Source organism: Zingiber officinale, chromosome 4A (assembly GCF_018446385.1).
Source record: "Zingiber officinale cultivar Zhangliang chromosome 4A, Zo_v1.1, whole genome shotgun sequence".
In the NCBI taxonomy this organism is placed as follows: Eukaryota; Viridiplantae; Streptophyta; class Magnoliopsida; order Zingiberales; family Zingiberaceae; genus Zingiber; species Zingiber officinale.
This window is the reverse complement of record NC_055992.1, coordinates 131,902,748-131,929,939: the sequence shown is the minus strand read 5'-3', so window position 1 is coordinate 131,929,939 and position 27,192 is coordinate 131,902,748. Positions and strand designations below refer to the sequence as shown.

At 42.5% G+C, this 27,192-nt stretch overlaps 1 protein-coding gene across 1 annotated transcript; it reads left to right on the top strand.

The window, feature by feature from the left end:
- The first annotated feature begins 3,387 nt into the window (after positions 1 to 3,387).
- On the top strand, positions 3,388 to 15,132 carry LOC121971272 (DNA repair protein recA homolog 1, chloroplastic-like). The gene is made up of 18 exons (XM_042522448.1): positions 3,388 to 4,011; positions 4,765 to 4,856; positions 4,950 to 5,025; positions 9,040 to 9,102; positions 9,209 to 9,338; positions 9,784 to 9,869; positions 9,960 to 10,085; positions 10,165 to 10,269; positions 10,361 to 10,417; positions 10,697 to 10,759; positions 10,850 to 10,926; positions 11,246 to 11,318; positions 11,779 to 12,777; positions 13,138 to 13,263; positions 13,379 to 13,511; positions 14,381 to 14,456; positions 14,535 to 14,610; positions 14,852 to 15,132. The coding sequence occupies exons 1-13, from the start codon at positions 3,820 to 3,822 to the stop codon at positions 11,878 to 11,880; spliced, it is 1,242 nt and encodes a 413-aa protein (XP_042378382.1). The 5' UTR covers positions 3,388 to 3,819; the 3' UTR covers positions 11,881 to 12,777; positions 13,138 to 13,263; positions 13,379 to 13,511; positions 14,381 to 14,456; positions 14,535 to 14,610; positions 14,852 to 15,132.
- Positions 15,133 to 27,192: the final 12,060 nt, after the last annotated feature.

Here is a 27,192-nt window from a genome sequence, read left to right as displayed (position 1 = left end):
CTCTCTGAGGGGAGGCGCAGAACGGTCTTAATTAAATTCGAGCCGCTCGGCTCGCTTTGAGAGGCATCGGCCTTACCGGTGGACGAGGAGGGAAGGTCGCCCAAACGCCTGATACGGCGCAGAGTTCTAGAAGGGCTGGATGGCGGCACCTCAGAGCTGGCTCTCGGAGAGCCATGTGGGGTCGGAGTACTTTCGAGGGAAATCGTCCCGGACAGCATCGGAGCATTCGCGCCCCGCTCGGGCGGTGACTCATCAAGTGGGGTGGAGGCAGACGCAGATTCCGGTCGGCGGCGCTTCTGAGTGACTAGCGGAACATCGTCGGCCGAGCGGCCCTCCACCTCGGCTTGGGTAGGAGGTTCTGTGTCGCCCGCTGCCTCCTCGAGGGAGGCAGTGGCTGCTACGGCTTCAGGGGTATTCTGAGTCCTCTCACTTGCTTCGCCGGTCGGATCACCAAGGCGCCGCTCGGCAACCTCTTTGTTCGTCACCGCCTCAATCTGAGCGGCTTTCAATTTGAGCTTCTCAGTCGCCTTAGCGCGCCACATGACTTCAGCTGCAGAAGCAAAAAATAAATCAGTTAGAACAAAATAAACGGGAAGATAAGAGAACTTACTCATACTGCAGGGCAGATCGGCTGTGGTAGAGGACAAGCCAAATATGTGCATTACTCCCGGAAGGAGCAGCTTGTCAATATGATAACGCTGACCAACCAGCCGTTCGGCTGCATGAAGGTAGGCCGCGTCGCCTCTAAATTTGCCAAGCTCCGGCTGCGCTGGCATCGCCGTCTGCCACTTGGTACGAAAAGTTGGCCGCTCGGGAAAACATATATAGAAAAAGTGCTCATTCCAATGTTTGTTGGAGCTCGGCATGCCATCGAAAAGGACGAAACCTATCCTAGATTGAAAAACAAAAGTTCCCCACTCGGCCTGCTTGGGATAGTAGAAGTAGTGGAAAATTTTTGGGTCTAAGGGGATGCCGTTCAGTTTGAACAAAACTATTACTCCGCTCAGCAGCCTAATAGAGTTGGGAACTACCTGGCCGAGCGGAATGCGGAAGTAATTGCAGACTTGCAGGAAAAATTCATGGGGTGGGAAGCGTAGTCCGGCCAGAAATTGGTCTCGGAAAAAAAGAACTGTGCCGATCGGCGGTTCATGAGGCCGATCGGCTGGTGTGGCTAATACTATTTGGTGGTCGGAAGGAATGTCGTAAGTCCGAGCGAGACGCAACGCGTCCTCCTCGTCAAAACGACTTTCCATGGTCGAATACCAAAGACCCGGAGCACCGCCGGTTGACTGCGAAGTACTAGTCATGATCGAAAGACAGGAATGCGGGACAAAAGGGGAAGGTTCAAGCAAGGAATGGAGGAAAAACGACTGAAGGAAACGATTAACAGCAAGAAGAAAACGTTGGGAACGAGAAAGAGGGTCTTACGAGCAAGAAAGATGATCGACGGGGGCCTGGGGTTGCCGAAAAGTTGAGGGGTGAGGTCGCCGGAGAGAAAAACGGGCAGAGGAGCGCCGGAAGAGGAGGAACCAACAATGCGGCGGAAACGGAGTCGTGGGCTTTATATCGCCGCCCGGGAGCAACCTCCACTGTCCGATCCAGGTTGTTGTTAACGAGGTCATCATCCAGCCGTTCATTTCAAACGGCGACTGTCCCATCGGAAGTGACGCCACCGCCATACGCTGACAAACGCACGATCGCCACGTGTCAGCAGGATATTGGCCGCATTTAATGAGCTCCCCTTACCATGCGCAGCGCACGTGATGGATAATAGGGGAGAGCATCGGACATGGATTCCAAGAAAAACACAAGGCATGGGCAAGATACCGCCGAACGGATGAGCATCCTTACGCCTGACCGAGCGGCCCAATGCAGCAATCATTGCTCAGTCAGATCGGCAGTCCAGTCAGTCGGACTTCGCCTCCTTCGACTAGACTCGAGGGGGAGGCAAGTGATCCGGTGGTAAGAGCCCGGGACCCTCTAACGAGGGGTCAACACCACGTGGAGGTCAAAGGGCCAGGTGGTCCGTCAAAGAAGGATGAGCCGACCTGACGCATGAAAAAAGGGCAGGCCGATCGGCCTGCCCGTAAACGTCTGATAGTGAAAGACGCCCTGACAGGGGTCGGGGTTCCGACGCTCAATGAAATAGTAAATAATGACCAAGTGGAAGGCCTAAGAGAAGGCAGGACATAATGGGCGCGCCGGCCGGCCGGCGCAGGGAATTAAAGCCGTCCGGACGACGCTCTTCGCGTCGGCCGTCCGGACGGACGTCCCGGCCGGGCGGTGGTAAAGGAGAACAGGAACATCTTCTGACAGCCGTCAAGTCATATGGCTAAGCCATACTCCTAGTCTGACAACAAGGTGTTCTGTTGTCCCTTCGAAGACGTGATTGAACTGTAGCAGTATGGTGTCAGGTAAGCTCTCTGACAGGTACATACCGAGGTATGAGCTGCGGACACGTATGCGTCTCGGTGGACGTGCATTAGTTCTTTCACCGCTCTATATAAAGGGCCTCTTCCTTCGCCGGAGGTATGCATTCTACACGCTTTGGAGCCACCTTTTGCTGTCCGCTTACCTGACTTGAGCGTCGGAGGGTCGCCGCCGGGAACCCCTTCCCGGCACGACTTCTGTGCAGGTTCGCCGGAGATTTGTGCGACCCGACGGAGGCCTACACCATCGACTAGGAGTGCGCCACGTGCCCTGCGTCGTTTGGTTCGGCGATTCGGGCAGGATCATCAAGGATTCATTCCTTTATTTATATTTCTATTCTTATAATTCAAATATTAACAATGACAATCAATGACTCTCATTCCTATTCCTTACTTTTATTCCCCTAAATCAAACCTTCCCTTAATTGAATATCTCACGATGGAAAAATATATTTGTTTATGATGTTGGATTGTACAAAGACACGTGGCTCAAGCCTAATGTATTCACCGCCCTCGTAGTATTGGTGGAGTCAGAAATTATATTCTATTTGGGTCCATCTTGGCTGATGGAAAAAAAAAAGCCCCTGGGTTGATCCCTTGCCAATTTGCCATCTACCTGCCTCTATTTATGACACGTTATTTTTTTCTTTCGCCACAAATCCAAGCAATAATTCTTCCTCAATGTCATCAGACTCTCGGGCTAAAGCCCAAGTAGGTTCACATGTGACTCTGTCCTTATCCGAGACACGATGCAATGGTAACGAAAGTTTGATTTTCTCAAAGAGCATATAATACACTAGTGGTACTTAAATTACTCATGATGATATCCGTGTTTATTTAATTTATCCAATAATTCATGAAAAATTTATATGGGATCGAATTATTATCTCCCAAATTAATTGATTGGAAAGAACTATATATATCGATTAAAAAAACACACACAAAAAAAAATGTACACCACTGAGAGAGTGATGACTTCACAGCGAAAGCATTTGACGAAGACCGGCGTGGATGACTAGCCATGAAGACCACAAGTTCCGAGTTCCGATCATAGACATGTGTGCCTGAACCCGGAACTCTAAAACCTAAAACCCAACCGTCTCTCCTTTCTACACGAATAAAAGTCCTCCCGCCGTTGCTTCCACCCAAATCCACGTCCTCCTCCTCACCTCCGGCCTCACGCGAGGTTTCCGTCTCATCGACACTTCTCCAGGCACTAGCAGGAATCGAGACCAACCTTCGCCGCATTCTATTAGCGAGGTTTCCGTCTCATCGAAATTTCTCCGGGCACGAGCAGGAAACGTGACGAGACTTCGCCGCACGGTTTCAGTCCATTTCACCCAAAGTTTCAATCCTTTTCTCCTGTTCGTCTTCCCTTCCTTCTCAGAGAATGATTTCCATCACACCCCTGAAAGCCCATTCTGCCCCTTTCGCAATCCCTCTCCTTCCTCCCCCTTTTTTGCGAATCTCACCTCGTATTCCATGTGCTCTGACAAGGAGATCTATGAAGCTTCGTTGCGAATTCGAGTTGAAGGGCAACGGTGCTCTTTCCGGCGACTCTGACCCCCGTGCATTGGACCGGGTAAATACAGAATTTCGGCTCAAATATAGTATAAATGTCTTCCCTTAGTTTTTGGAATATTATCGTCCGTTTTAACTTAGGGTTCTTCATTGTCGTTTCTAAGTTACTTTTTCATGGATTTTTTCTAAGCCAACTTGTTTAAGATGTAAGGGGGCAACTACAGCATCAAATCTCCAAGATACGACTGTCCAGATAAATGCTTCTCTCATTCAAGCTTCTTATAAAGCATTCTGTCACCATGTTTTTTTCTGCCATATATATATATACACATATTTTCCTATTCGGGCTTACTTTGTGCAACAATGTTTCGTAGCTAATATGTTTTCTATTATCAGTTCCTGTCGGCAAGAGTAATGAGTTTAATTTCAGCCAATTTTTTATTTCTCTATCAAGTGTGTGCATTTCTCATAAGGAAAACTGAACTCAAATATATGCTCACTGTATTTTGACCTTAAATTGTCCAAAGTTGACATTGCAGGAAGGTTGTGCATGAATTACCTCTAAATAAGAAGATATTAACTTAATTGGTCTATTGATTTGTGCTAGTCTGCATGTGCTCGAATTGTTATTGGCTAATATTTGAAACATTGAGTTTTACTTACCATTGTCCATTAGTTTCATTTCTTTCACAAAGTTGTATCATTGTTCCTTCAATTATGATACATCAACTGCTCTTGCTGCCTTATTTAAGCTATTATAATTTCTTCTACAGTCAACCTGGCATGACAATAAGTTGGTTTCTATATGTTGCAGCTTAAGGCATTGGAAGCAGCAATGAATGAAATAAACAGTTCATTTGGCAAGGGAAGTGTTACAAGATTAGGAAGTTCTGGTGGTGCTTTAGTGTATGTATACTGTTGATATATCTCACTTGTTTTAGGTAAAAGGCCTGCTGGGTATTTCGATAATTTAATTAACAGGATTGATCTTTACTGCAGAGAGACTTTTCCAAGTGGTTGTTTGACTTTAGATTTTGCTCTAGGCGGTGGTCTTCCTAGAGGACGAATTGTAGAGGTAAACCTTTTTCATTATTTATCTCTATAGTGATTGGTCATGGTATACTAGTTTACCTTTGTTCTTTACACTTGAGCATTTATCTTTAATTTAGAAAACATAGAAACTACTAGAAAAGAATGGAATAATATTATCACTCAAGCTTCCAGATGAAAATTCAAAGTGCATGCTCAAAATCCAATTTTCATTTTTTGTTTAAAGGTTGATTTCGTCTCTGATAACAGTCATTGCTAAAATAACCAAATAGTATTGCCATATTTAGCTAGTCATCCCTTTGTTATGGATCTCATGGATTTCTTTTCCTTGATAAGATTGAACTACAATAAGCAGGCAGAGTTGTAATAAATGGGATCGACCTACAATTCTTTTCAATTCAATATTTTCATGCTGCTTATGTGACTGACAATAAATAAATATGATAGAACCTTTAAGTTTACTGATAGTTGGTTAAATTCAAATAAAATATTGCTCAAGAATGTAGACTTGGATATGGTATTTGGTTGTAGGAAGTCTAATATGGAGGATGACTCTCAATTTAAGTGCTCTTGGCACGACTACCTCACTAATCCACTTCTGATGAGCTAGGAGCAGTTCAGATGAACTGGTTCAGCTGAGGTGAGCCTTCAGTAGATATTGAAAAGTTGAAGATGACTCGTAGAGTGAAGAGGTTGAAATAACTCAATGAGGTGCTTTCCATTATGAGGTGAGTGGCTTCCCTTATGAAGTCAACAACTGTCCCTTGTGAGGTGAGGTTCCTCTTATAGGAGTAGTTTTCTTATGAGGTTATTTGGTTTCCCTAATGAGGTAGCAAGGTTTTCCTTATGAGGTGAATGGGTGGAGATTTGCCTGTCTGAAGTGACTTTTATGGATGAGGTGAAATTTATGGATAATGTGGTTTCAGAATGGGGAGAGTTTCAATAGGTAGATATTAAAAAGTTGCAGACAACTCATAGAGTGAAGAGGTTGGAATAACTCCATAAAGTGCTCTCCCTTAGAGCATCCACAATAGGGGGATGTATTTCTCTCAAATAGTTGTGGTCCCCACTTCCACATCATCAATCAAATATTCCACTATTCAAATATTTCAATTTCAAATCTCACAGTCAAATATTTCACCAACCAAATATTCATGGGTCCCACCAATCAAATATCCCTAATTCCGCAATCAAATATCTCACCAACCAAATATTTATAGGTCCCACCAATCATTTTATTAATTTACATCTAATTTTTTATTTAAATAAAAGGGCAACCTGGTGCACGAAGCTCCCGCCATGCGGGGTCCGGGGAAGGATCCATCGTACACAGCCTTACCCTGCTTTTTTGGCAAGAGGCTATTTCCAGGATTCGAACCCGTGACCTTTTGGTTATAAAGCGACAACTTTACTGTTGCGCCAAGGCTCCCCTTCTTTTCATTTAAATAAAATTAATTATATTTTCCAATTCTTCAATTTAATATATTTCATCTACCATTTATCCATAAATAATTTTTACTTAATATTTATCTATATATTTTAATAATTATTTAATATAATTATTTTAATATTAATTTTTATTTAAACATAAACATTACAATATAGGACGGACAAATTTTAAAAGAAATAATACAACATGCGAATACAAATGTTTCACGAATTCAAAATTGAAATAACTAAATATTTCATGGATAAATTAATCATTCACTCATCACGACGACATGTTTCCTAGATATGCTCAACCAAATCGTGACGAAGCTGATGATGCACCTTAATATCACGTAACTCAGAATTTGTTCGAATGTATTTAGCAAATTCAGTGGTGGAACAATGATTCGTTGTGATAGTATCATGTTCTTCGTGATCCCAAATCGATATTGCATGACCTTCATCCTCCATAATCATATTGTGTAAAATAATGCACGTATACATGATGTATTTGCATTTATTCATAAACCAATATTGCCATGGACCTCTTATAATTGCCCAACGAGCTTGCAACTCCCCAAATGCTCGCTTGGCATCTTTTCTTGTAGCCTATTGCCTTTCCTTAAATCATTCTTTTCGGATTCGGGGTAGGAAAAACTCTTGACAAAAGTGGTAATTCCGGATATATATCATCTGTTAGATAGTAGTACCCTTTTGTATATTGTGTACCGTTCACAATAAAATTAACCTCCGGTGCATTTCCTTTCAAGATGTCATTAAAAATAGGTGATTCATTAAGCATATTGATGTCATTGTGAGACCCAACAACTCCAAAAAAAAAAAGCATGCCATATTCATAAATTGGCAGATGCAACCGCCTCAAGCACAATTGTTGGATAGCCATGATCGCCTCGTGTGTACTGTGCCCTCCACGCGTTCGAATAATTTTTCCAGGTCCAATGCATGCAATCAAGACTTCCTAACATCCCAGGGAAATCACCTCCATATATTTGTATCACACATTGAAAAAAGTTGGACAAGCATTCGAGGGAAGTTGTTTCACCCATCCACAGGCACTTGTCCAATTGGTTTCCTGGCGTGGCTGCACCTCAGCGAACCTCTATTCGAGTCGCCTCTATTCCTTCTAGGCGCTTGGATCCCTTCTAGGCACCTGGAGTTTGACGTGTGTCAGCCAGCCAGGATTTGCCAACTCAGTTGCTCGCGTAGTTGGATTCGAGCCATTTCGGGCGCCTGGATCCGTTATGGTCGCTTGAACCTTTGGGCGCTTGATCTAACCTAACTCTGACCATCTTTCTTGCATAGTTAGCACAACATGCATAATAAATGAAAGAAAACATAAAGTAATTAATAGTCTTGGAACTGCTCGGTCCTGACTTTTGGATTTCGTTGCAACCCTAGGTCGGACCGACGTCTACTGTTCCCTTAACGGGGAACATGTCCTTATCTACTGCTCATCCGGTCCTCCTGACTTGTTTGAACTTTTGCTCAACATCCGATCTTGACTTCGTGTCTTTCCTCTAGACGTCATCGATCGGCCTAGACTTTTGCCTGGTGTACGTGAACCCCAAGATGTTCTCGATTTGCCAAGATTGCTGTTCAGTCCACCTAACTAGGACTTCTTTGCCTAGCTTCAACTAGGATTTTTCTGCACACTTAGTTAAGCTCGTTAGATCACAATAACCCCTAACTTTGAACCTTTGCCAATATAAAAATATAAATTTGATTAGCTAGTGCTTCCAGCACTACCACAAGATAGAGTGGAAGGCTTAAGTCTCTCTCTTGCAAAATTTCCCCCTTATGATGCCACCCTTGTTGTGGCTCATGGATGCATGCCAAGCTGTAATGCCCTTTATAGGTTGGCATATGTAATGCTCTAGTTGCATCATGTTGATGAGCGAGTTATAGATTGTGTTCTTCCCTATCCAACTCTTCCTTATTTGGAACACATGTTGGATTCTAATTGGTGGGTATACCTAGCAGTATTTATCCCATAATGCAACTAAGGATAATACTATGTCGTGTAAATCTACACAAGCTTGTCTTAAAAATTCTTATCATGTGTCATGAAATTTGCAACCTTATTCCAAGTTCTTCTGGTTTCTCAAAATCTGATCCTTTCCTCTTGTTGAAAGTTGAAAACACTGGTGTGCCTTGTATGCATTTGAGAGGTCCAAATGTCACAGAAAATATAATGCCAAACTATTCTGATGTCTCACTGTAGAAATGTGCCAAGGCAGAAAACAAGAACTTCTGACCATTCTCTTGTGACACATTTCATGGATATGAGTTCCAGACTTTGGAAATCTGCTACGATTGAAGTTCATTTGTTCTTCTTGTAACAGTTAATTCGAAATTTTATTAAAAAAAGATTGAAACTGAAATTCAGCATTTTATAGATTTGCCTAGAAAGAAAAATTATTTAGTTTTTTAATTTGATAAATTTGTAAATCATAAATTTTTATGTTATAATTTCAGATAAGCAATCAAGGCAAACAAAAGGATCTCTCTATCTATGCTTAAAGAATTGCATAGCTCTAGAATTTTTGTGATTTGTGAAATTATAAATTGTCTTTCTTTTCTGAATCAACAGATATTTGGTCCAGAAAGCAGTGGGAAGACTACGCTAGCTCTACATGCAATTGCAGAAATACAGGTATAGATTTAAAAGTTTAGTATTGTTTCTTTAGAAATGATAAATGTTTGTAGCACAAGGTGACACATTTTTTAACACAAGGTATATTACTGAATCAACTATGCAGAAATTGGGAGGCAATGCCATGCTTGTTGATGCAGAGCATGCTTTTGATCCTGCTTATTCCAGGGCATTGGGAGTCGACATAGAAAATTTGATTGTCTGCCAACCTGACAATGGGGAAATGGCATTAGAAAGTAATTTTTGTTTCACTCGGATAATATTTTTATGTCTAAGTTTTTTTCCCCCATTTATACTATTATTTGTTATTGACTTTTAAAAGTCACCAATATTAGTGTTCTACTTAGATTTCATAAGTATAATGATGCTGAAGAAGGAACTTTGTTCACCTTAGTAACAATTTATTTTTGTGAGTTCCTGTGTCTTTGCAAATTAGAGACAGTCGATTAACAGCTATCAAGGTTATTGTTCTTTGCAATACACTTCCTGTATGTTCTAAAGAAATTTGAAGCCATCGATCTTGACTATAAAACTTAAAGAATCATTGTTGCTCTGTGTTTTCATCTAAACCATCTGCTAGATTAACTGATTTCCTTGACCTAATATCTTGTTGCTTTAAGTAATCCACATGGGCACATGTTTTCACTTAAATGTGAATTGCCACTAATAACTTTATGGCAGTTGCGGACCGTATGTGCAGATCTGGAGCAATAGATCTCATTTGCATTGATTCAGTATCAGCTCTTACTCCAAGGGCTGAAATTGAAGTAAGTTTTTAGATTTTTTTTCATTGTTTTATTTGCCTCAGGTGTTTAAATGACAATATAGACTAAACAACAGCTGAAATACTTGCCTAGGGCGAGATTGGGATGCAACAAATTGGTTTACAGGCCCGTCTAATGAGCCAAGCATTGCGTAAAATGTCAGGAAATGCCTCAAAAGCTGGTTGTACTCTGATTTTTCTAAATCAGATAAGATACAAGGTATTTCATAAATTTTCTTCCTTGCCTGCTGCATCACCTTTCTTCCTTTTACTGAACTCTCATCTATTCACTTTGATAGATTGGGGTGTTCTATGGAAACCCTGAAGTCACTAGCGGAGGGATTGCCCTGAAGTTCTTTGCATCACTTCGTCTAGAGATACGCCCTATTGGAAAGATCAAATCTGTGAGCGAATGACTTCAGTGATTAACTTCTAGTTCTCTTTAGCTCGACTTCTTTAATAAATTAGGATAACTGCATTAGTATTTTTTTTCAGGCAAAAGGAGATGAAGATATTGGAATTAGGGTGCGTGTTAGAGTGCAGAAAAGCAAAGTATGTTTAGCAAATGCAGTCATTATTATCACACCAAATCTTTGAAAATGATAGAAACCATCTTTAAAAATGATAAACAACATTTTTTTCAACGTAGTATTGAATACATTTTGACAACTTTGGTTTCTAATATAAAATTTGGTAATTGTCAAACTGTGTTAACTTTGTTTCAAACTATTGGATTGAGTAAAAGTAAGCGCCCGATAATTACATATATTAACCATTATATCTATTTTTTCTTGTTCTTGTGTATCACTTGTTGAGTCTCCATTTCTTCAGGTATCGAGACCATACAAACAAGCTGAGTTTGAAATCATATTTGGTGAAGGAGTTGGCAAATTGGTTGGTTCAAAATGTTCTCGCTTGTATTATTATTATTTTTTTTACAGAATTGAAATGCTTTTTCTCTGGACTCACTGATTTGAAATTTAGGGTTGCCTTTTGGATTGTGCTGAGTTGATGGATGTTATTGTCAAGAAAGGATCATGGTATAGCTATGGAGAAAATAGGTCAGCTACTTGCCTTCAGCTAATAGTATAGACATCTCAAACAGTTCACCACACGTATTCCTGCTCACCTTTATTTTGTTTGGTATTTTCCACTATCCTGCATGCAAACACGTTCAAGGTTCAAGTATAGAACTTTGAATCTCTTATTTTATATCCATGTAGTTACAGATAAGCTCAATTTAGATATCAGATAGCAACAATTAAGGTCTGTGTCCCTTAGTCGAGGATCTGTTGTCTCATGTAACCATAGTGATTAAACTCATGGAAGTTGCTTATCTGTTTGATTCTGTATGTTACATCTTACTAGTGGTTTCATCAGGCTTGGCCAAGGTAAGGAAAAGGCATTGCAGTATCTGAGAGAGAACCCTACTGTATGCAATGACATGGAAAAGGTGTGTATTGTTCCCATCTCAAAATCCATCTCTTTGGATAAACATTTTCAAGTCTATGAATCCGGACATCCTTGTTTTTGTATTTATAACTCGAGTATCTTGCATAGCGTGTCTTTGGAAATTTACTGTGTAGTCGTCATATGGTTTTATCCAGAATATCATATCAAGTTGAGCATTTGGGAAATGAGTGTCATACTCTTATATTTTGATCAATTTTATAGTTTCTAGATTTCTACATCTTCGTAAAGGTGCCTGTGCATCAATACGATAAAGTATTCTGGTTTACCTAAATGTAAATCACCCACTGCCATGCCATAACTGGGGTACTGGTGTGGGAGGTTCAATAGATACTGATAGAATAACTTGTTTAACATTGTTAGAATCAGTTTCACCGTTGGATATTTATTCAACGATACCTTAATTTTGCTCTTCCTTGATGCCAACAATTGGTGTGTGACAGGCGGTTCGGCCAATGATGATGGACGTAAGCAGGCACATGAGCCTCTTGGCTTTTGGTCAGTTATCGACTGCAGAAGAGGAACAAATAAATGACGAGAAATGAATGCTACATCAATCTTGCAAGGGAAGGAATCATCCGTGTTTGATGGGAGGTTTTCAATTTTGGCCGATATGCTCAATGCTGCTACTTATGCACGCTAGTATTGAAGATGGAATCACATGACACGATCTTTGGCACGAAGTGTAGTTTGCTTTCGAAAGCTTACACTTCCCTCACTTTTAAATTCCGTAGGTGACGAGCTGATTAGAAATGAGAATTCATATGTTAGAATTGGAACGCTACCAAACTTGAGCTGGGTGGAGTTTGATCCAATTCAGAGTTGATGCAATTCAAATTAGGTCAGATGAGATCCATTCTCGCTGGAACTAGATTAGCCACAGTCAATCAATATGCCATAATATTCAATTTTCTTAAATTGTTCCAAGTTCTATTGAATTGGTTAAGGATGGTGGTCGAGATGATTTTGTTTTGTGGATTGAAGCTGATATAGACACCATTAAGAATGTAATATAATCCAAGTATTTTTTCTAAACCTAATTATTTTTCTTTATTAACGTTTTATTATTATTATTATTATTATTACTATTATTCGTTGTTTACATCGTCATTCATTTTAGGTTAGAGAAGAGGTGAGTAAGAGTTCTGAATTAATTGAGAACCAATAGAATTCAGTTTGTTCAAGTTTTATTAGAAAATTCGGTTGATTAACTTAACCATGGTTTTCTTGACCACATGTCTACGGTATCCTTATCAATACTGATGCAAACTCCCGGAGTGTAATCACCTTTGATACAACTAATCAATGGTGATGCGGCGGCAAACTGTTGTTCTTTTTATCCACGAAAATGCACACGCCCGCTTCTGTCACAAGCTTCGCTAGGATCATTGAAGAGACGAGGGCGGGGCTTTTCGCGGCGATCAATGCCATACCTCTCCCTGGTGCGTATATCGAATAGGATCCAAATCCCATTTTCTCTCCCTTTTCTCCTTATCTTCAGGTCGTTCCTTGCTTGATTTGGTTTCGCATCTCAATCTTGTTTCATCGGGTTCTTTGATGCCCGGACAAGGGTTTTGATCCATTTAACCTTTGGACTACTTTTGAGGCGTCAAGTTGCTCACTTCTTTCCTTCGAATCTGAAGACAATCAACCCATGCGGCTTCGGTGGTTTCTTCGTTCCGATTTCTGGGTTCTGATGTCATTGATGCTAATTTTGTACATCTTTGGCTGGAGGAAAGAGTGGGGTATATTTGAAGTAAAAAATATTTAACATTGAGCATCCTTTTCCTAATCGTGAACAGAGGTGTATGACTGAAAGTTTTCTATTCGAGCATCGAAGATGGAAAAGCTCTAATATTTGAGGAATTTTGAAGCATTTCCTCGCGCCGAGGAGCACCTATTACAGAAGACCCATTCAGGGGCTATTGGTATGTAGCTATCAAACACCGTTTTGTGCTTCCCGTTTGTTGAAATTAGATGCCAGACAACAGAAGAAGACGGATTTGATATTTAACGCGTTACTATTGTTTTACTCCTTTGCAGATTGTTGCTTTCTGTAAAACTTCACTCTTCTCGCGCTTCACATTGTAGTCCTGTTTTTATGGGTCTTACCGTAATGTCTACATTATTTGTACACGAGATGCAATATTACCTCACTACCACTATTGTGCATCAGGTTTGCTTCTCTATTTTTCTGGGGTAGTTCGAGCAAGAATCATCTGGAAGTTTTTGTTCATCTGTTAAATGACAAAATTCCTTCTACTTTCCATTGCTTCAGCAAAAAAAAAAAAAAAAAGTTTTTTATCTTTATGCTATACATTTACCTTTACATTGATTTTTGTGAGCCATATTACTTGAAATTATGGTTTTCTGTGGTTCTTATCATTTAATTACATTAAAATAGTTGGCACATAACTGATCATGGATATAATTTACATTTTATTCTTTTCTCTCATTAAATTCTGAGGCTTTTGAAGTTGAGAATTTTATATTAGATACTTGCCTTATACAAACAGTATGCTTTTCTCTTTTATTTTTTTCTAGCCAGAGCTAGACTGAATTTTGTCTATACTATGTTTAGAGTTGGAATCCATTGGGAGATAATAGTGAATGTGAGGAAATATCTTTTTCATTGAAACATTTGTGGATGAAAAGTATTACCAGCACTCAACTTTCATATTGAAAACTTTCTGTTCCATAATATTACCCTTCGCCTTTTTGAAGGGGCGATGTTTGTTGGAAATTGTTTTTATACGAACTTTTCAAAGCATGATTTTCACCAATGGAGCCACTCAACATATCATACATTTTCAGTTTAAATTGATTTGAATATTCAACTGATACCAAAGTGATTTTTCTTGTAATTTCTTCCAGCTCCAATAATTTACAAATCTTTATTTTTTTGCATTATCTATACTTTTGAAGTATATGAGTGACTCATGCTACTGGGATAGACTTTTTTTTGGAAGATCTGGTTTTACAGTCAGCTTTTTTTGCTAATTGATGTTATTCTACTCATTGATTTTAGTTACTGTATTTCTGCAGATGTCTGTAGATGTAAAGCGAGGAGAAAAACTTCCTATTCATATAAATATGACATTCCCTTCCTTACCTTGTCAAGGTTAGTTTCTTATATTCTTTTTCTCAATATTTACATCTCTGATAATTTTTGCATGATACTAAACTTCTCTCTTTCCAGTTCCATGTGACTTTTCTCTCTTTCCACTTCTAAGTGTTGATGCCATTGACACGTCTGGAAATCAAATATTTGGAAGGTAATAACCATATTTTTTTGGGCTCTGACTACATTTGTGCAAAAATTGATCTTTAGACAAAGCAACATCATTATTATCTTAATGAATAAAGGTACATAGTATTATTCTAGTACAAAAATAACATTTCAACTTATTATGTATTTGTCATCTAAAAGTACATTTTCTTTTTTTTTACTAAGAAGATTGTGAATTCTTTTTATAAAATGTCTTGGCTCATAATCTGTAATCTCAATGTGCACAGTCTCTTTATACTCACGTTGACAAATTGAGGCAAGAATGAGTAATACTCAACAAGTTATCTCACGGGACTGTACATAGTGCGAGTGTAAATCCATCTACCTCAGTTGGTGATCTGTAGGATTGCTTTATTATGTGGATGATGGAAGTAGTAAGAGGGGCCTCTTTTATAGCCATTATAGTTCTCCGGCCTAATAAGATGGCTTAGTTTTCCTTAACCAAGAAGAACTTGACTATTGACAAAGTGAAGTGGAATTGCTTTCAAGAAATCAGACATTAGCTTCATTGTCATCTTCTTCTTTAGTAGTTCTTTTGATTAAATAAGGAAATGCTCATCTATGCCCAAATCCTCGCTAAACAATTCATTAAAAAAAATTCTTTTTAATTCTATTTTAGATTTATAGTTTTTTTTTTATCTTTGGCAAATAGAGTTTTGATTTTTTTTTCTACTTTTCTTTCATCAAAGGAAACAATTGGAAGGAAAATACTTCTCCTTTAAAATTTTTTCACTACCTTTTCTTTCTATGGTTGTCTTCTTTTATAGTAAACAAGCCCTTAGTCTTTGTTGGTGCAACCTTAGATCAAGGTTGACCTGGTTGACCCGATTCGAGTTGACGTGACTCGAGTTGTATTTTGATGTTTGACTTGGGGAGATTGTCGGTGCAACCTTAGGTCAAGGTTGACCTAGTTGTGTTGCATGTTGATGTTTGACACTCGTGAGAGAGTTCTATTCTTGATGTGGGACAAGAATAGATGTTTGGGAGATTATTGGTGCAACCGTAGGTCAGGGTTGACCTGATTCGGGAAAAGTCCAAGTATGGAGACTTGGCACGGAAAAGTCCAAGTAGGGAGCTTGGCACTGGAAAAGTCCAAGTATGGAGACTTGGCACGGAAAAGTCCAAGCAGGGAGCTTGGCACGCGAAAAGTCCAAGTATGGAGACTTGGCACTGGAAAAGTCCAAGTATGGAGACTTGGCACTGGAAAAGTCCAAGTATGGAGACTTGGCACGGGGAAAGTCCTGGTGAGTGAAGCCAGGCAGTGGGAAAGTCCTAACTGGGATGTTAGGCAGTTGGAAAGTCCTGGTGAGTAAAGCCGGGCAAGGGAAAATCCAGATGGATCAGGGATGATCGGACTTCTGGTGTTGGAAAGTCCAAGTAGGTCAAAGGGATTGACCGGACACTTGGCAGGGAGTTCTAGCAGGTCAAGGGAGTGACCAGATGCTAGGGATGAAGTACCAATAGGTCAAGGTTGACCGGATATTGGTTTGGAAGTCTTGGGACTTGGTTTGGGCAAAAACCAAGCTCTGGATCGGTCACCAGACCGATCCAGTGATACCTTGTTTGCTCTGATCGGTCTGGTGACCGATCAGATACCGAACTCTCTTCTTGCCATCGATCCGGTGACCGATCGCCAACAGAGGCGAAAAGGCGGTGATCGGTCCACGGCCGATATGTCCTGATCGGTCCGGGACCGATCAGAGACGATGTCGCGGAAGCACGGCCTGAGTTGGGATCGTGCGTGGACCGATCAGTATCGATCGGTCCACGCATCGATCGTAGTACGCATGAAGGTTCGTGCACTAACCGATCGGGGGACCGATCAGGCCTGATCGGTCCGTAGACCGATCAGGTTTTGCGACGCAACGACTAGTTTCTTCGCTGTCTTCGCGGTATAAAGGGGTCGAGGGCTGCTGCTGCGCAATAACTTCTTCCTCTTCTTTCTCTGTTGTGCTCTTGAGCTTTGTTGAGTTCGGCTTCGTGTGAGCTTCGCGATCGGTTTCTCATTGTAGGCGCCGCGCCGCTTCATCCAAATAAGAGAAGGCAAGTGCGAAGGTTTTACAGTTGTATTGTATTTTGCTTCTTGCTGTATACTCCTTCTTGTATTGCTTTTGCAAAACTTTGTGACGAGGTTTCTCCACCCAGAAGGAGTGATTATTAGCCGGTTCTCCGGGGACTCATCCACCGACGGATTGATAGGGCTCGTCCACCTTACGGACACGCCGAGGAGTAGGAGTTTATCTCCGAACCTCGTTACATCGACGCGTTGAGGTTTGATCTTCTTGTTTTCGTTTCTTGTTCTTATTTCCGCTGCGCTAACCCTAGTTTGTAGAAAGAAACACGAACGATTTGGGGCGGCTATTCACATCCCCCTCTCTAGCCGAGTACGAACGATCCCAACAGTCTTGAGATGCATTAACATGTACCTCTTCTATACGCCTAATAGAATTCTATCTTTAATGGAGATAAATGATTAAAGAAATTAAATAAATAAACTCACAAGCTTGAGACCCATAAGTCAATTTAACTTTTTTTTCCCTTCCGAGGTCCTCATTTAGTATGGAGTCAATGATTTTGAATTTAGTTTATGGTTGTGTCATATTAAATGTTTCTTAGAGGAGGTTAGTTATATGAGAGCTTCCTTATAAATTTAAGTATTGAGGTTCATATAAAAGTCCTTGTCTCGGTGGTAAAAGACGATTACGCTCGTCCCCAGCTCTCCCGTTAACCCATCCCAAATTTAATACGGAGGAGGTAAATCACGGGTGACTACTAACCTTTGGAATATTGACTGACGCATGAGAGAGATATTTATCTTTATTGTGTCGAGATTCGAACCCCATACTTTATGATGGTAGCACCTGATGCGTTATATTATTAAATATTGTGGGAACTTTGTTTATTATGTTCAATGACATGTTGATTATTTTGTAGTTGCTAGGTCATCTAAGGACGGTCTACCTTTTCATCTACCCGGACTTTAGCCTGGGGGCCCATGATCTTGTAAAAGAGGAGAAATGGAAAATGTGAGAGAAAAGGGTAAAAAAAAAGAAATTAATCAAGTAGATATCCGCTCGAGGGCTATTGATGTTAGTCCGGGGGCTATTAGCATGGGTAGGTCCGTCGTTATGGTTCCGCCATTGTGGTCATCAGCGAACTCTTCCATGATCGAGTGTTTAAGCTTATCTAAAGGTTTTTTGGTCGGAGTGGAGGGGTTGCAAACTGAGGTAAGGAGTATCTCTCAAGGTGCTAAGGTTGACTTCAACCCTGGGTTCCTTGAATTTTTACTTTTCTCCCAAAAGGTGAGTATGAGCAATTCGTCTAGTGAAGATTTTAGTGTTAAAGCTTTGAACTCATTTAGAAGTTCTATAACATTGTGGAGCGGCGACTAATTGAGGTTAGTTCTTCAACTGTCGTTTCTTGGGATTCAAAGTTGTCATCTATATGGGGGGATTAGGGGCTTGTTTTGTCGTTCATATATTGTTTAACAAGATTGAGCTTCATGTGGCTTTTAGTGTATCTAAAGCATATATAATCTTTCTTTCACCGTGCTTGTAATCAGGTTCATCCAAGAATGATGTGCAAATATTCATATTAAGAATGTCATTCATTAAAAATTGTGGAAATTGAGCAAAGGACACCTAAATTTCCTAAATACTTGATGGCCCACCATATTTCGAAAGTTACTAAAGAGCGCATGCATCTGTCTCAAAATACCTTTTCGTCCACTCGCTTTTTCGAGTTTGTTATCACCTAAACTATTGGCTGGTTGATCATTAGAAGCGATGCCAATTGATTAGAAGTGATGCCAGCTTAAAGTGGCTCCAATTGATTAGAAGTTGATGTATGAAGTTTTTGGCTAATTGTGTCAAAGCGATGTCATTCTATTGACTAGTTCACTAAAAATGTCTATAATTGACTAAATGTAATTCCATTCGATTGGAAGTTATACTGATCCACTAGAAGTGACTCTAGTTGATTAGAAGTTATTGTTGGCGCAACAAGGCCGATAAGGAGATAAATTATCTATGTAAAAATCAAACAAGTCTTTCCCAATATTTTAATTCGGATTAGTAGCAGCAGCATAATTATAATAAAAATAAATAAACAACTTTAAAATAAAAGAAGCAAAAGAGTTACTTGGTTACAAGTTAAGTGGTTGTTAATCCAAGATAAATAAAAGCATTAAAAAAAGTCTCCTTCGGTGAAGACGGAGAAGTCTTTTACACTCGTTGAATGCTTAGAAAGTTGTTAGGAAATGAATACTAATGTTGATGATTATTTCCTAGATCCAAGGGTCTTTCTCAATCTTTTAATTCAGATTAGTAGCAGTAACACAATTATAATAAAATAAATAAACAACTTTAAAAGAGAAGAGGTAAAAGAGTTACTTGGTTACAACTTACGTGATTGTTAATCCAAGACAAATTAAAGCACTAAAAAAAGTCGCCTTCGGTGAAGACGGAGAAGCCTTTTACACTCGTTGAATGCTCAGAAAGTTGCTAGGAAATGAATACTAAAGTTGATGATTATTTCCTAGGTCCAAGGGTCTTTTTATAGCCCATGGAAAACTCTATCCGCAGTTTGAAGGCGTATCCAAGATGGTCCAAGGCGCCTTCCATTAGATAAGTTTTATCCGCTGCGGATAAAACTCTATCCGTGGCTAATTGCTATCGGAAGGTGCCTTCAAAGGTTAGAAGACGCCTTCATACTGTCCATCAAAGGTGCCTTCCAAGCTATACGACAGATTAATTCCTTTGCTGATCTCTTCGCGTGGGTGATGCTCCACCTAACCGGAGTTGAGCTCACCTGAATCCAACTCTTATCTTCTCCGATCAAGCAGGTTCCCTTCCCGGTTTCTCGTCCCTCAAACGTCGTATACGTCCTTCTTGTCCGCTAGTGTACTCTTCCGCAACATCTCATCCTTTTGATGCACCGAGCCCATCGACTCTCTTCCCGTGCCATCATTCTCGCTAGCTGCGTCTTCCGCTCGACTTCTTGTGTTCTTAAGCTCCTGCACACTTAGACACAAGGATCAAATATAATAGAAAATAACGGAACTTGGTTGACCATATTAAAACTACCCTGAGATACTAATAGTTATTTTGATAGATTGAATTTGATTCTAGTTCACTCATAGCTGTGGAGCATCTTTAGCTAAAAGTGTTCGACAATCTTTTCTGGAACCAAGAAAAATGAATATTAGCATTCTCAAGGAACCTAGAAGTGTATCGATACCCATATGACACAAATTACAGACCTTTAGTGTCATCTTACACTTCTCTATTGAAAATCCAATGGGAATGACGATCTAAGAAAGGAAATTCACCATTAAGGAAAATAGCTATTACGAAATAGAGTCCAAGTATTATGAAACATGGATTTTGAATGTTTCATAATACTTGGACTCTATTTTAGATTTTATTTTTTGAAAACCTAATCCTCCCTCCGCTTTCTTAGAGGGTTATAAGAAAACTCTACTCATCGTATTATTTTATCCGTAACTTGGTATAGGAAGGATGAATAATCAATAATATTTAACTCCTTTAGTATCGATCTAATTACTTCATTTTTTTTTGATAATCTAGTTGTCTGAGCCTTTGGTTCAATTAGTCCTGGAGGTGGACGACTCCTCGCTCAACAACCAGCATCCTAAAATTGTGAGGAAAATAGCTTGCGATTAGAGGTGACACATAGGAAGGGGTTAGCCTGGGCTTTCCTTATAGGGGTAGTATACTACCTAGCCCATATACTCAAAGCTCATTATAAATTTTCTAACTAGTCTAGTATGTCCTCTTCTCCATATCCTTGCAAATTATTTGGTTGTTTACATTTAGCGAGAGTTTGCCGATTCAATATATATTGAATCCATAATAGATAAGTTCGATAAGAAGTCTCATAGAGTAAAGTATAATATCAATGAACTTGATTGATTGTATTTCTGGTGCTTTGTATAGTTATTCTCTTTATACTTTTTAAATTTATTTTTATTTTTGAATTATTTGTTTTTATATTTTGTTGAAATATTATCATTATGATATGAAAGTCTTGTTATATAATATTGTTCCTGTCGGGAAGCTGAGAAGACGAACCTGCCGGTGTGACGTGTCTGGAAGGTTGACCGCATCCCCATGACCCGGTTGATGAGCTGTCCTCTACATTGACCAGATCGTCAAAAGTCCTCCTCCGGTCAACTGTACCTGTATCCAGCAACCGGGTCGCCCCGGCCTCTGGTACCTCGGTGCTCGAGGCGAATTCCACAGATATATGAGCAATCGAATACTAATGACAAAATAGTTAACTAAATGCAGAAAAGGTACGAGAACGTACCCTGGCCCAGGGGGGCGCCCTCGGATGGATGGATGAACTGGCTGCGGTGCTGGTAGAGCTGTCGCGGCCCGAGAAGGCAGATGAATGCGGGTCAGTCGGGGAGCCGGATATGCGATTGATGACTCCGAATGTAGTGTGGCGTGGATCCCAGACATGGCCTGTAGGTCAGAACACTGCAACGGCCCGCAGCCCGAACAATATCAATAACTCAACGACGCTATGGCCGGCACACAACACGCAAAGCACAACACGAATCATGAAAGCCATAAGTTGGCCAGCGGTGAGGGCGGCGTCCGAGGGTGGCAGTAGCCACTGGACGCGACGGCGAGGCTGCGAGAACCGCGGGACGGAGCGGCGATATGTGTGAGGAGAATAGGACAAAGGCAGCGGCGCTGGCGGTGAAGCCCGCTGGCCGCAGCGCGTGGGGGTGGAGGCAAAGCGTGGAGACGGCTATGGCAGTTGCCCGGAGGCGATAGCCGCAGGAGTCGCCGGCGATGACCACTGGAGGCGACGGCGACGATATGCTTCCGGCAGCGGCTGCGATAGCATGAAGAATCCATGGCACTCGAGTGAGGAGAAGGAGAAGTCTGGCAGCGGAGTCATGAGGAGGGGAGAAAGGTCGGCAGCCGACGGCCGGCGCCGTCGGTGGCGAGGAGGGAGGAAGAAGAGGTGAGGCGGTGGCGAACCCCGCGAACCCAGCAAACCCAGCAAACCCCCTCCTCTTTCCTCCCCTGGCGGCCCCCCTTCCATCACCTCCTGTGCTCCAGCGCTTAAAAGCACTCAAAAGCCCTAAAGCTTTACCCTCCCAAATGACCAAAATGTCCTCTGACCTCACTTTAATTCCTCTTATGCCCCATTCATATCCGGATCACAAGCCTCCCCTTCAAGTCTAGTCGAAGGAGGCGTGAGTCCGACTGACTGGACAGTCTATCGCAAAGGATTGAACCGCTTTCGATACCAAAGTCACATCGCTGAACACAATGTACGCTGTCCTGCGAGCGGTCGCTATAATAACGGTGTCGAATGAGATAGCAACGATGCCGAGCGGATCAAGTCGATAATTGATCTGACGCTGAGCGACGCAACGTCAGGTGAGATGCCGAGCAAGCTGAGCGACCGAGTGATGTCAAGCGCGTGCCCTAGTTCAAGCGTACGACCGAATGGACGACCAAGCGGTACCAATCAGATGGCTACGAGAGTGCCGACCGAGCGGTGAAAAATGGTGCCAACCGGATGTCAAGAAATCGATCAAGCGCCGAGCAAGACTGAGTGATATCGAGTAGACGCTCGGGCGACGTGGAGCAAAGCGATCGGCGCGATCGAGCAAACGACCAAGTGATACTGATCAGATGGTTCCGAAGATGCTGAACGGACGATCGGAATGATGTCGATCGGACGGATAGATGCCGGGCGGACGATGCCGCGCGATACCGGTCGGACGGCTATGAAAGTGCTGACTGCGTAGTCCCAAAAATAGTCAACGAGCGATCGTAAGGTGCCACCCAGCAATCGAGTGAACTAAATGGAATGATGCCGAGTGACCGCATCACTCGTGAGTCGATCGGAAGTGTAGCCCGTGAATCGAAGGCTGGTGGAGGCGAAAGTCACGAGCCGAACGGGCGCATAACCTATCTTCTGGTTTGAAACCAGTGGAGCTACTCCTTGTTCGCGACCATCGGAGATAGATCGACCCCGATCGGGGGAGATAAGAAATACGATATGCTGATAAGCTGGCTCGAGGCCAGTGATAATCGTTCGACCCCGAACGGGGGAGATAGAATATCTGAAGCTGGTCCGAGACCAGTGCCGACCGCTCGACCCCAAACGGGGGAGATAGAATATCTGATAAACTAGTCCATGTAGCGGTCTTCAAGTCGGGGTTTTATAGTCGCCGGTTCGACTCTACGGTTTAACGTCTGGGCTATATGGTCTTCAAGCCGGGGTTTTTATAGTCGCCGGTTCGACTCTACGGTTTAACGTCTGGGCTAGACGGTCTTCAAGCCGGGGTTTTTATAGTCGCCGGTTCGACTCTACGGTTTAACGTCTGGGCTAGACGGCCCTGAGGGCTAATTCAAACCCGGCCGATCGGCTCGGGGGTCTTCGCCATCGAGCCTGCAGCTCGGATATAATCCGCCCGGTCGATCGGCTCGGGGGTCTTCGCCATCGAGCCTGCAGCTCGGATATAATCCGCCCGGCCGATCGGCTCGGGGGTCTTCGCCATCGAGCCTGCAGCTCGGATATAATCCGCCCGGCCGATCGGCTCGGGGGTCTTCGCCATCGAGCCTGCAGCTCGGATATAATCCGCCCGGCCGATCGGCTCGGGGGTCTTCGCCATCGAGCCTGCAGCTCGGATATAATCCGCCCGGCCGATCGGCTCGGGGGTCTTCGTCATCGAGCCTGCGGCTCGGATATAATCCGCCCGGCCGATCGGCTCGGGGGTCTTCGTCATCGAGCCTGCAGCTCGGATATAATCCGCCCGGCCGATCGGCTCGGGGGTCTTCGCCATCGAGCCTGCAGCTCGGATATAATCCGCCCGGCCGATCGGCTCGGGGGTCTTCGTCATCGAGCCTGCAGCTCGGATATAATCCGCCCGGCCGATTGGCTCGGGGGTCTTCGCCATCGAGCCTGCAGCTCGGATATAATCCGCCCGACCGATCTGCTGGGGGGTCTTCGTCATCAAGCCTGCAGCTCGGATATAATCCGCCCGGCCGATCGGCTCGGGGGTCTTCGTCATCGAGCCTGCAGCTCGGATATAATCCGCCCGGTCGATCGGCTCGGGGGTCTTCGCCATCGAGCCTGCAGCTCGGATATAATCCGCCCGGCCGATCGGCTCGGGGGTCTTCGCCATCGAGCCTGCAGCTCGGATATAATCCGCCCGGCCGATCGGCTCGGGGGTCTTCGTCATCGAGCCTGCAGCTCGGATATAATCCGCTCGGTCGATCGGCTCAGGGGTCTTCGTCATCGAGCTTGCAGCTCGGATATAATCCGCCAGGCCGATCGGCTGGGGGGTCTTCTCCCGAGGAACTAATGCAAATCATATAACTGACAGAATAAATAACGAGAAAACTGACCGGGGTCATGAGAATGGCAAAACTCTCAGGCATCGTCCATCTTCACGTTCCAGATCAGGCGCGTTCCCACAGACGGCGCCAATTTGTTCCTGTCGGGAAGCTGAGAAGACGAACCTGCCGGTGTGACGTGTCTGGAAGGTTGACCGCATCCCCATGACCCGGTTGATGAGCTGTCCTCTACGTTGACCAGATCGTCAGAAGTCCTCCTCCGGTCAACTGTACCTGTATCCAGCAACCGGGTCGCCCTGGCCTCTGGTACCTCGGTGCTCAAGGCGAATTCCACAGATATATGAGCAATCGAATACTAATGACAAAATAGTTGACTAAATGCAGAAAAGGTACGAGAACGTACCCTGGCCCAGTGGGGCGCCCTCGGATGAATGGATGAACCGACTGCGGTGCTGGTAGAGCTGTCGCGGCCCGAGAAGGCAGATGAATGCGGGTCAGTCGGGGAGCCGGATATGCGATTGATGACTTCGAATGTAGTGTGGCGTGGATCCCAGACATGGCCTGTAGGTCAGAACACTGCAACGGCCCGCAGCCCGAACAATATCAATAACTCAACGGCGCAATGGCCGGCACACAACACGCAAAGCACAACACGAATCATGAAAGCCATAAGTTGGCCAGCGGTGAGGGCGGCGTCCGAGGGTGGCAGTAGCCACTGGACGCGGCGGCGAGGCTGCGAGAACCGCGGGACGGAGCGGCGATATGTGTGAGGAGAATAGGACAAAGGCAGCGGCGCTGGCGGTGAAGCCCGCTGGCCGCAGCGCGTGGGGGTGGAGGCAAAGCGTGGAGACGACTATGGCAGTTGCCCGGAGGCGGTAGCCGCAGGAGTCGCCGGCGATGACCACTGGAGGCGACGGCGACGATATGCTTCCGGCAGCGGCTGCGATAGCATGAAGAATCCATGGCACTCGAGTGAGGAGAAGGAGAAGTCTGGCAGCGGAGTCATGAGGAGGGGAGAAAGGTCGGCAGCCGACGGCCGACGCCGTCAGCGGCGAGGAGGGAGGAAGAAGAGGTGAGGCGGTGGCGAACCCCGCGAACCCAACAAACCCAGCGAACCCCCTCCTCTTTCCTCCCCTGGCGGCCCCCCTTCCATCACCTCCTGTGCTCCAGCGCTTAAAAGCACTCAAAAGCCCTAAAGCTTTACCCTCCCAAATGACCAAAATGTCCTCTGACCTCACTTTAATTCCTCTTATGCCCCATTCATATCCGGATCAAATATGATGTATTAATTTTTTAATGAACAAATTTTTTTCATATAAAAAAATGATGATTTATTTTAAATTTTGCCCTTCAGAATAAAATCCAAATTTCGTCCCTATTACAATAGGGCATAGTTGAGATTTGAATAATGGATGCTTGGGAAACTTCTCGAGCATCTTACCATTGCCCCATGGTCCATGCCTGATCAATTCAACTCTTTTCCATATATGATAGTGTCTTCCTTGCTCATGCATTAATGTATGCATGTATGTTGCAGTTTTATTTATCTGGTGTAGTGTATTACCTTGAGTTTGAGTTTGGTTGTTGCTAGAGACACTCCTAAGTAATGAAATGATATAAGGCCTTAAAATATTTGTGTTATAGCTTGGATATCCTTTAACTTTGAGCTAATAATATATGTCGTGTAAATAGCTATGATTTCATCTAGTTTGCTGATAATCCGGAAGTAGATTCAAAGTCCTGAATTAGGATGCTCACATACATAAGTAATAAATCATCTGAAAAGGTCAAATGGGTAACTTTGATTTGTCTGTATTTTGGATGATAGTTGAAATCTAAGTCTTCTCAATGTCATTAGTCTAGAGAGGTATTCTAGATATTGTATAAAAGAAAAGGTGATACTGTCATACTGGATCATCTTACCTGAATTCTCTTTCACGTTAGAAATAGCCAAGATATCCATTTTCATCCATTCATAGAAATAGAATAGGAAACTATTGTCACACATTGTATTATCCATCTTTGAAGATTTTATTAACGTCCAAAGCATGCATGCCCTTATTTAAGAAATACCTTATTATGTCTTTCTTAAATCCACTTTACTTTGATCATACATCTTGAATTCTTAATTCAAACGTGCGTGATTTTTTTTTAGTTTCTTAAACTAAGTTTTTATTTTTTGTATTTCAAACAACCTTCCTCCCATCCTATAGAAAAGGGAAGAAAAATATTCTCTCTAAAAGTATAAAATGTTTAAAAATTATAAGAATCCTACTTTTTATTAAAATAGTAAATATTTTCTCCATTTATTTTTTTATTTTTTTATTTTTTAAAAATAAAGATAGATAACTTGAACCACAACTGCGTATGCTGGCCATCTATCAGGATTCATTTATGTTTTTTTGGATTTATTCTGATTACCTATTAAAAATTTTCATGACATTGGACCTATATCTATCAGATTAATGGGCATTGCAAACCTTTTGAATAACGAGGAAAGATACCCCTCTGTTTGTGTATTTCTCACGCCATAGCTGATATTAATGATTGAAGGCCGGCCAAAGCTAAGAATAAAATGATGGCCTTCACTCTGAAATAAAATAAATAAATAAGATCTAACGAGATCGATGAAGAGTCTCAGTATCAATATCTAAAGAGATCAATCACAAAATTTAATCGCATGGGCCCACTGCTTCGGAAGCACCACCGTCTTCCCACAATTTTTGTCCTCTTCGATTCCATACACACAACCGTTCATTCCAATGCTACAGCAACGACAATAATTTCTAAAAAAGAAGAAACAAGAACGACAGTTGTGTTTTTTTTTTTACCGGGTATCTAATTCTCGAAAGCTGATTAATTTCAGAATAGGCCTTCTTAATTGGAATGCACATGCGATTGTTCGTCCAGAACAGTATGACTGCTGTATCAAAGTTGGGAAGCCAAAAACGACAACTGCTGAGTTATTGGGATATGATGAACGGGGTTTAATTTATCTAATGGCATGCATGCATCGCAAATGTTGATGTCCCATCATCTCCCATTGTTAAATTATGCAGCTTCTCAGGTGGCTGCTCAACTCAACAGACACGAGTGGCAAACACATGCTGGGGCTACTCTCACTGCACATATCTAAATCAATATTCCAACAAAAATCCAATAACACTTTGTAATAGTAGCAGGATTTTTTTACAAGTGCCTATTGGTTTTGTTTAAGG

Excerpts from the sequence above, each read along its gene's own strand:
- LOC121971272 (XM_042522448.1), top strand. The coding sequence starts at position 3,820 with ATGATTTCCATCACACCCCTGAAAGCCCATTCTGCCCCTTTCGCAATC. Across the intron at positions 9,339-9,783 it reads TGGGGAAATGGCATTAGAAA|TTGCGGACCGTATGTGCAGA; the intron begins GTAATTTTTGTT and ends ACTTTATGGCAG. Across the intron at positions 9,870-9,959 it reads CTCCAAGGGCTGAAATTGAA|GGCGAGATTGGGATGCAACA; the intron begins GTAAGTTTTTAG and ends ATACTTGCCTAG.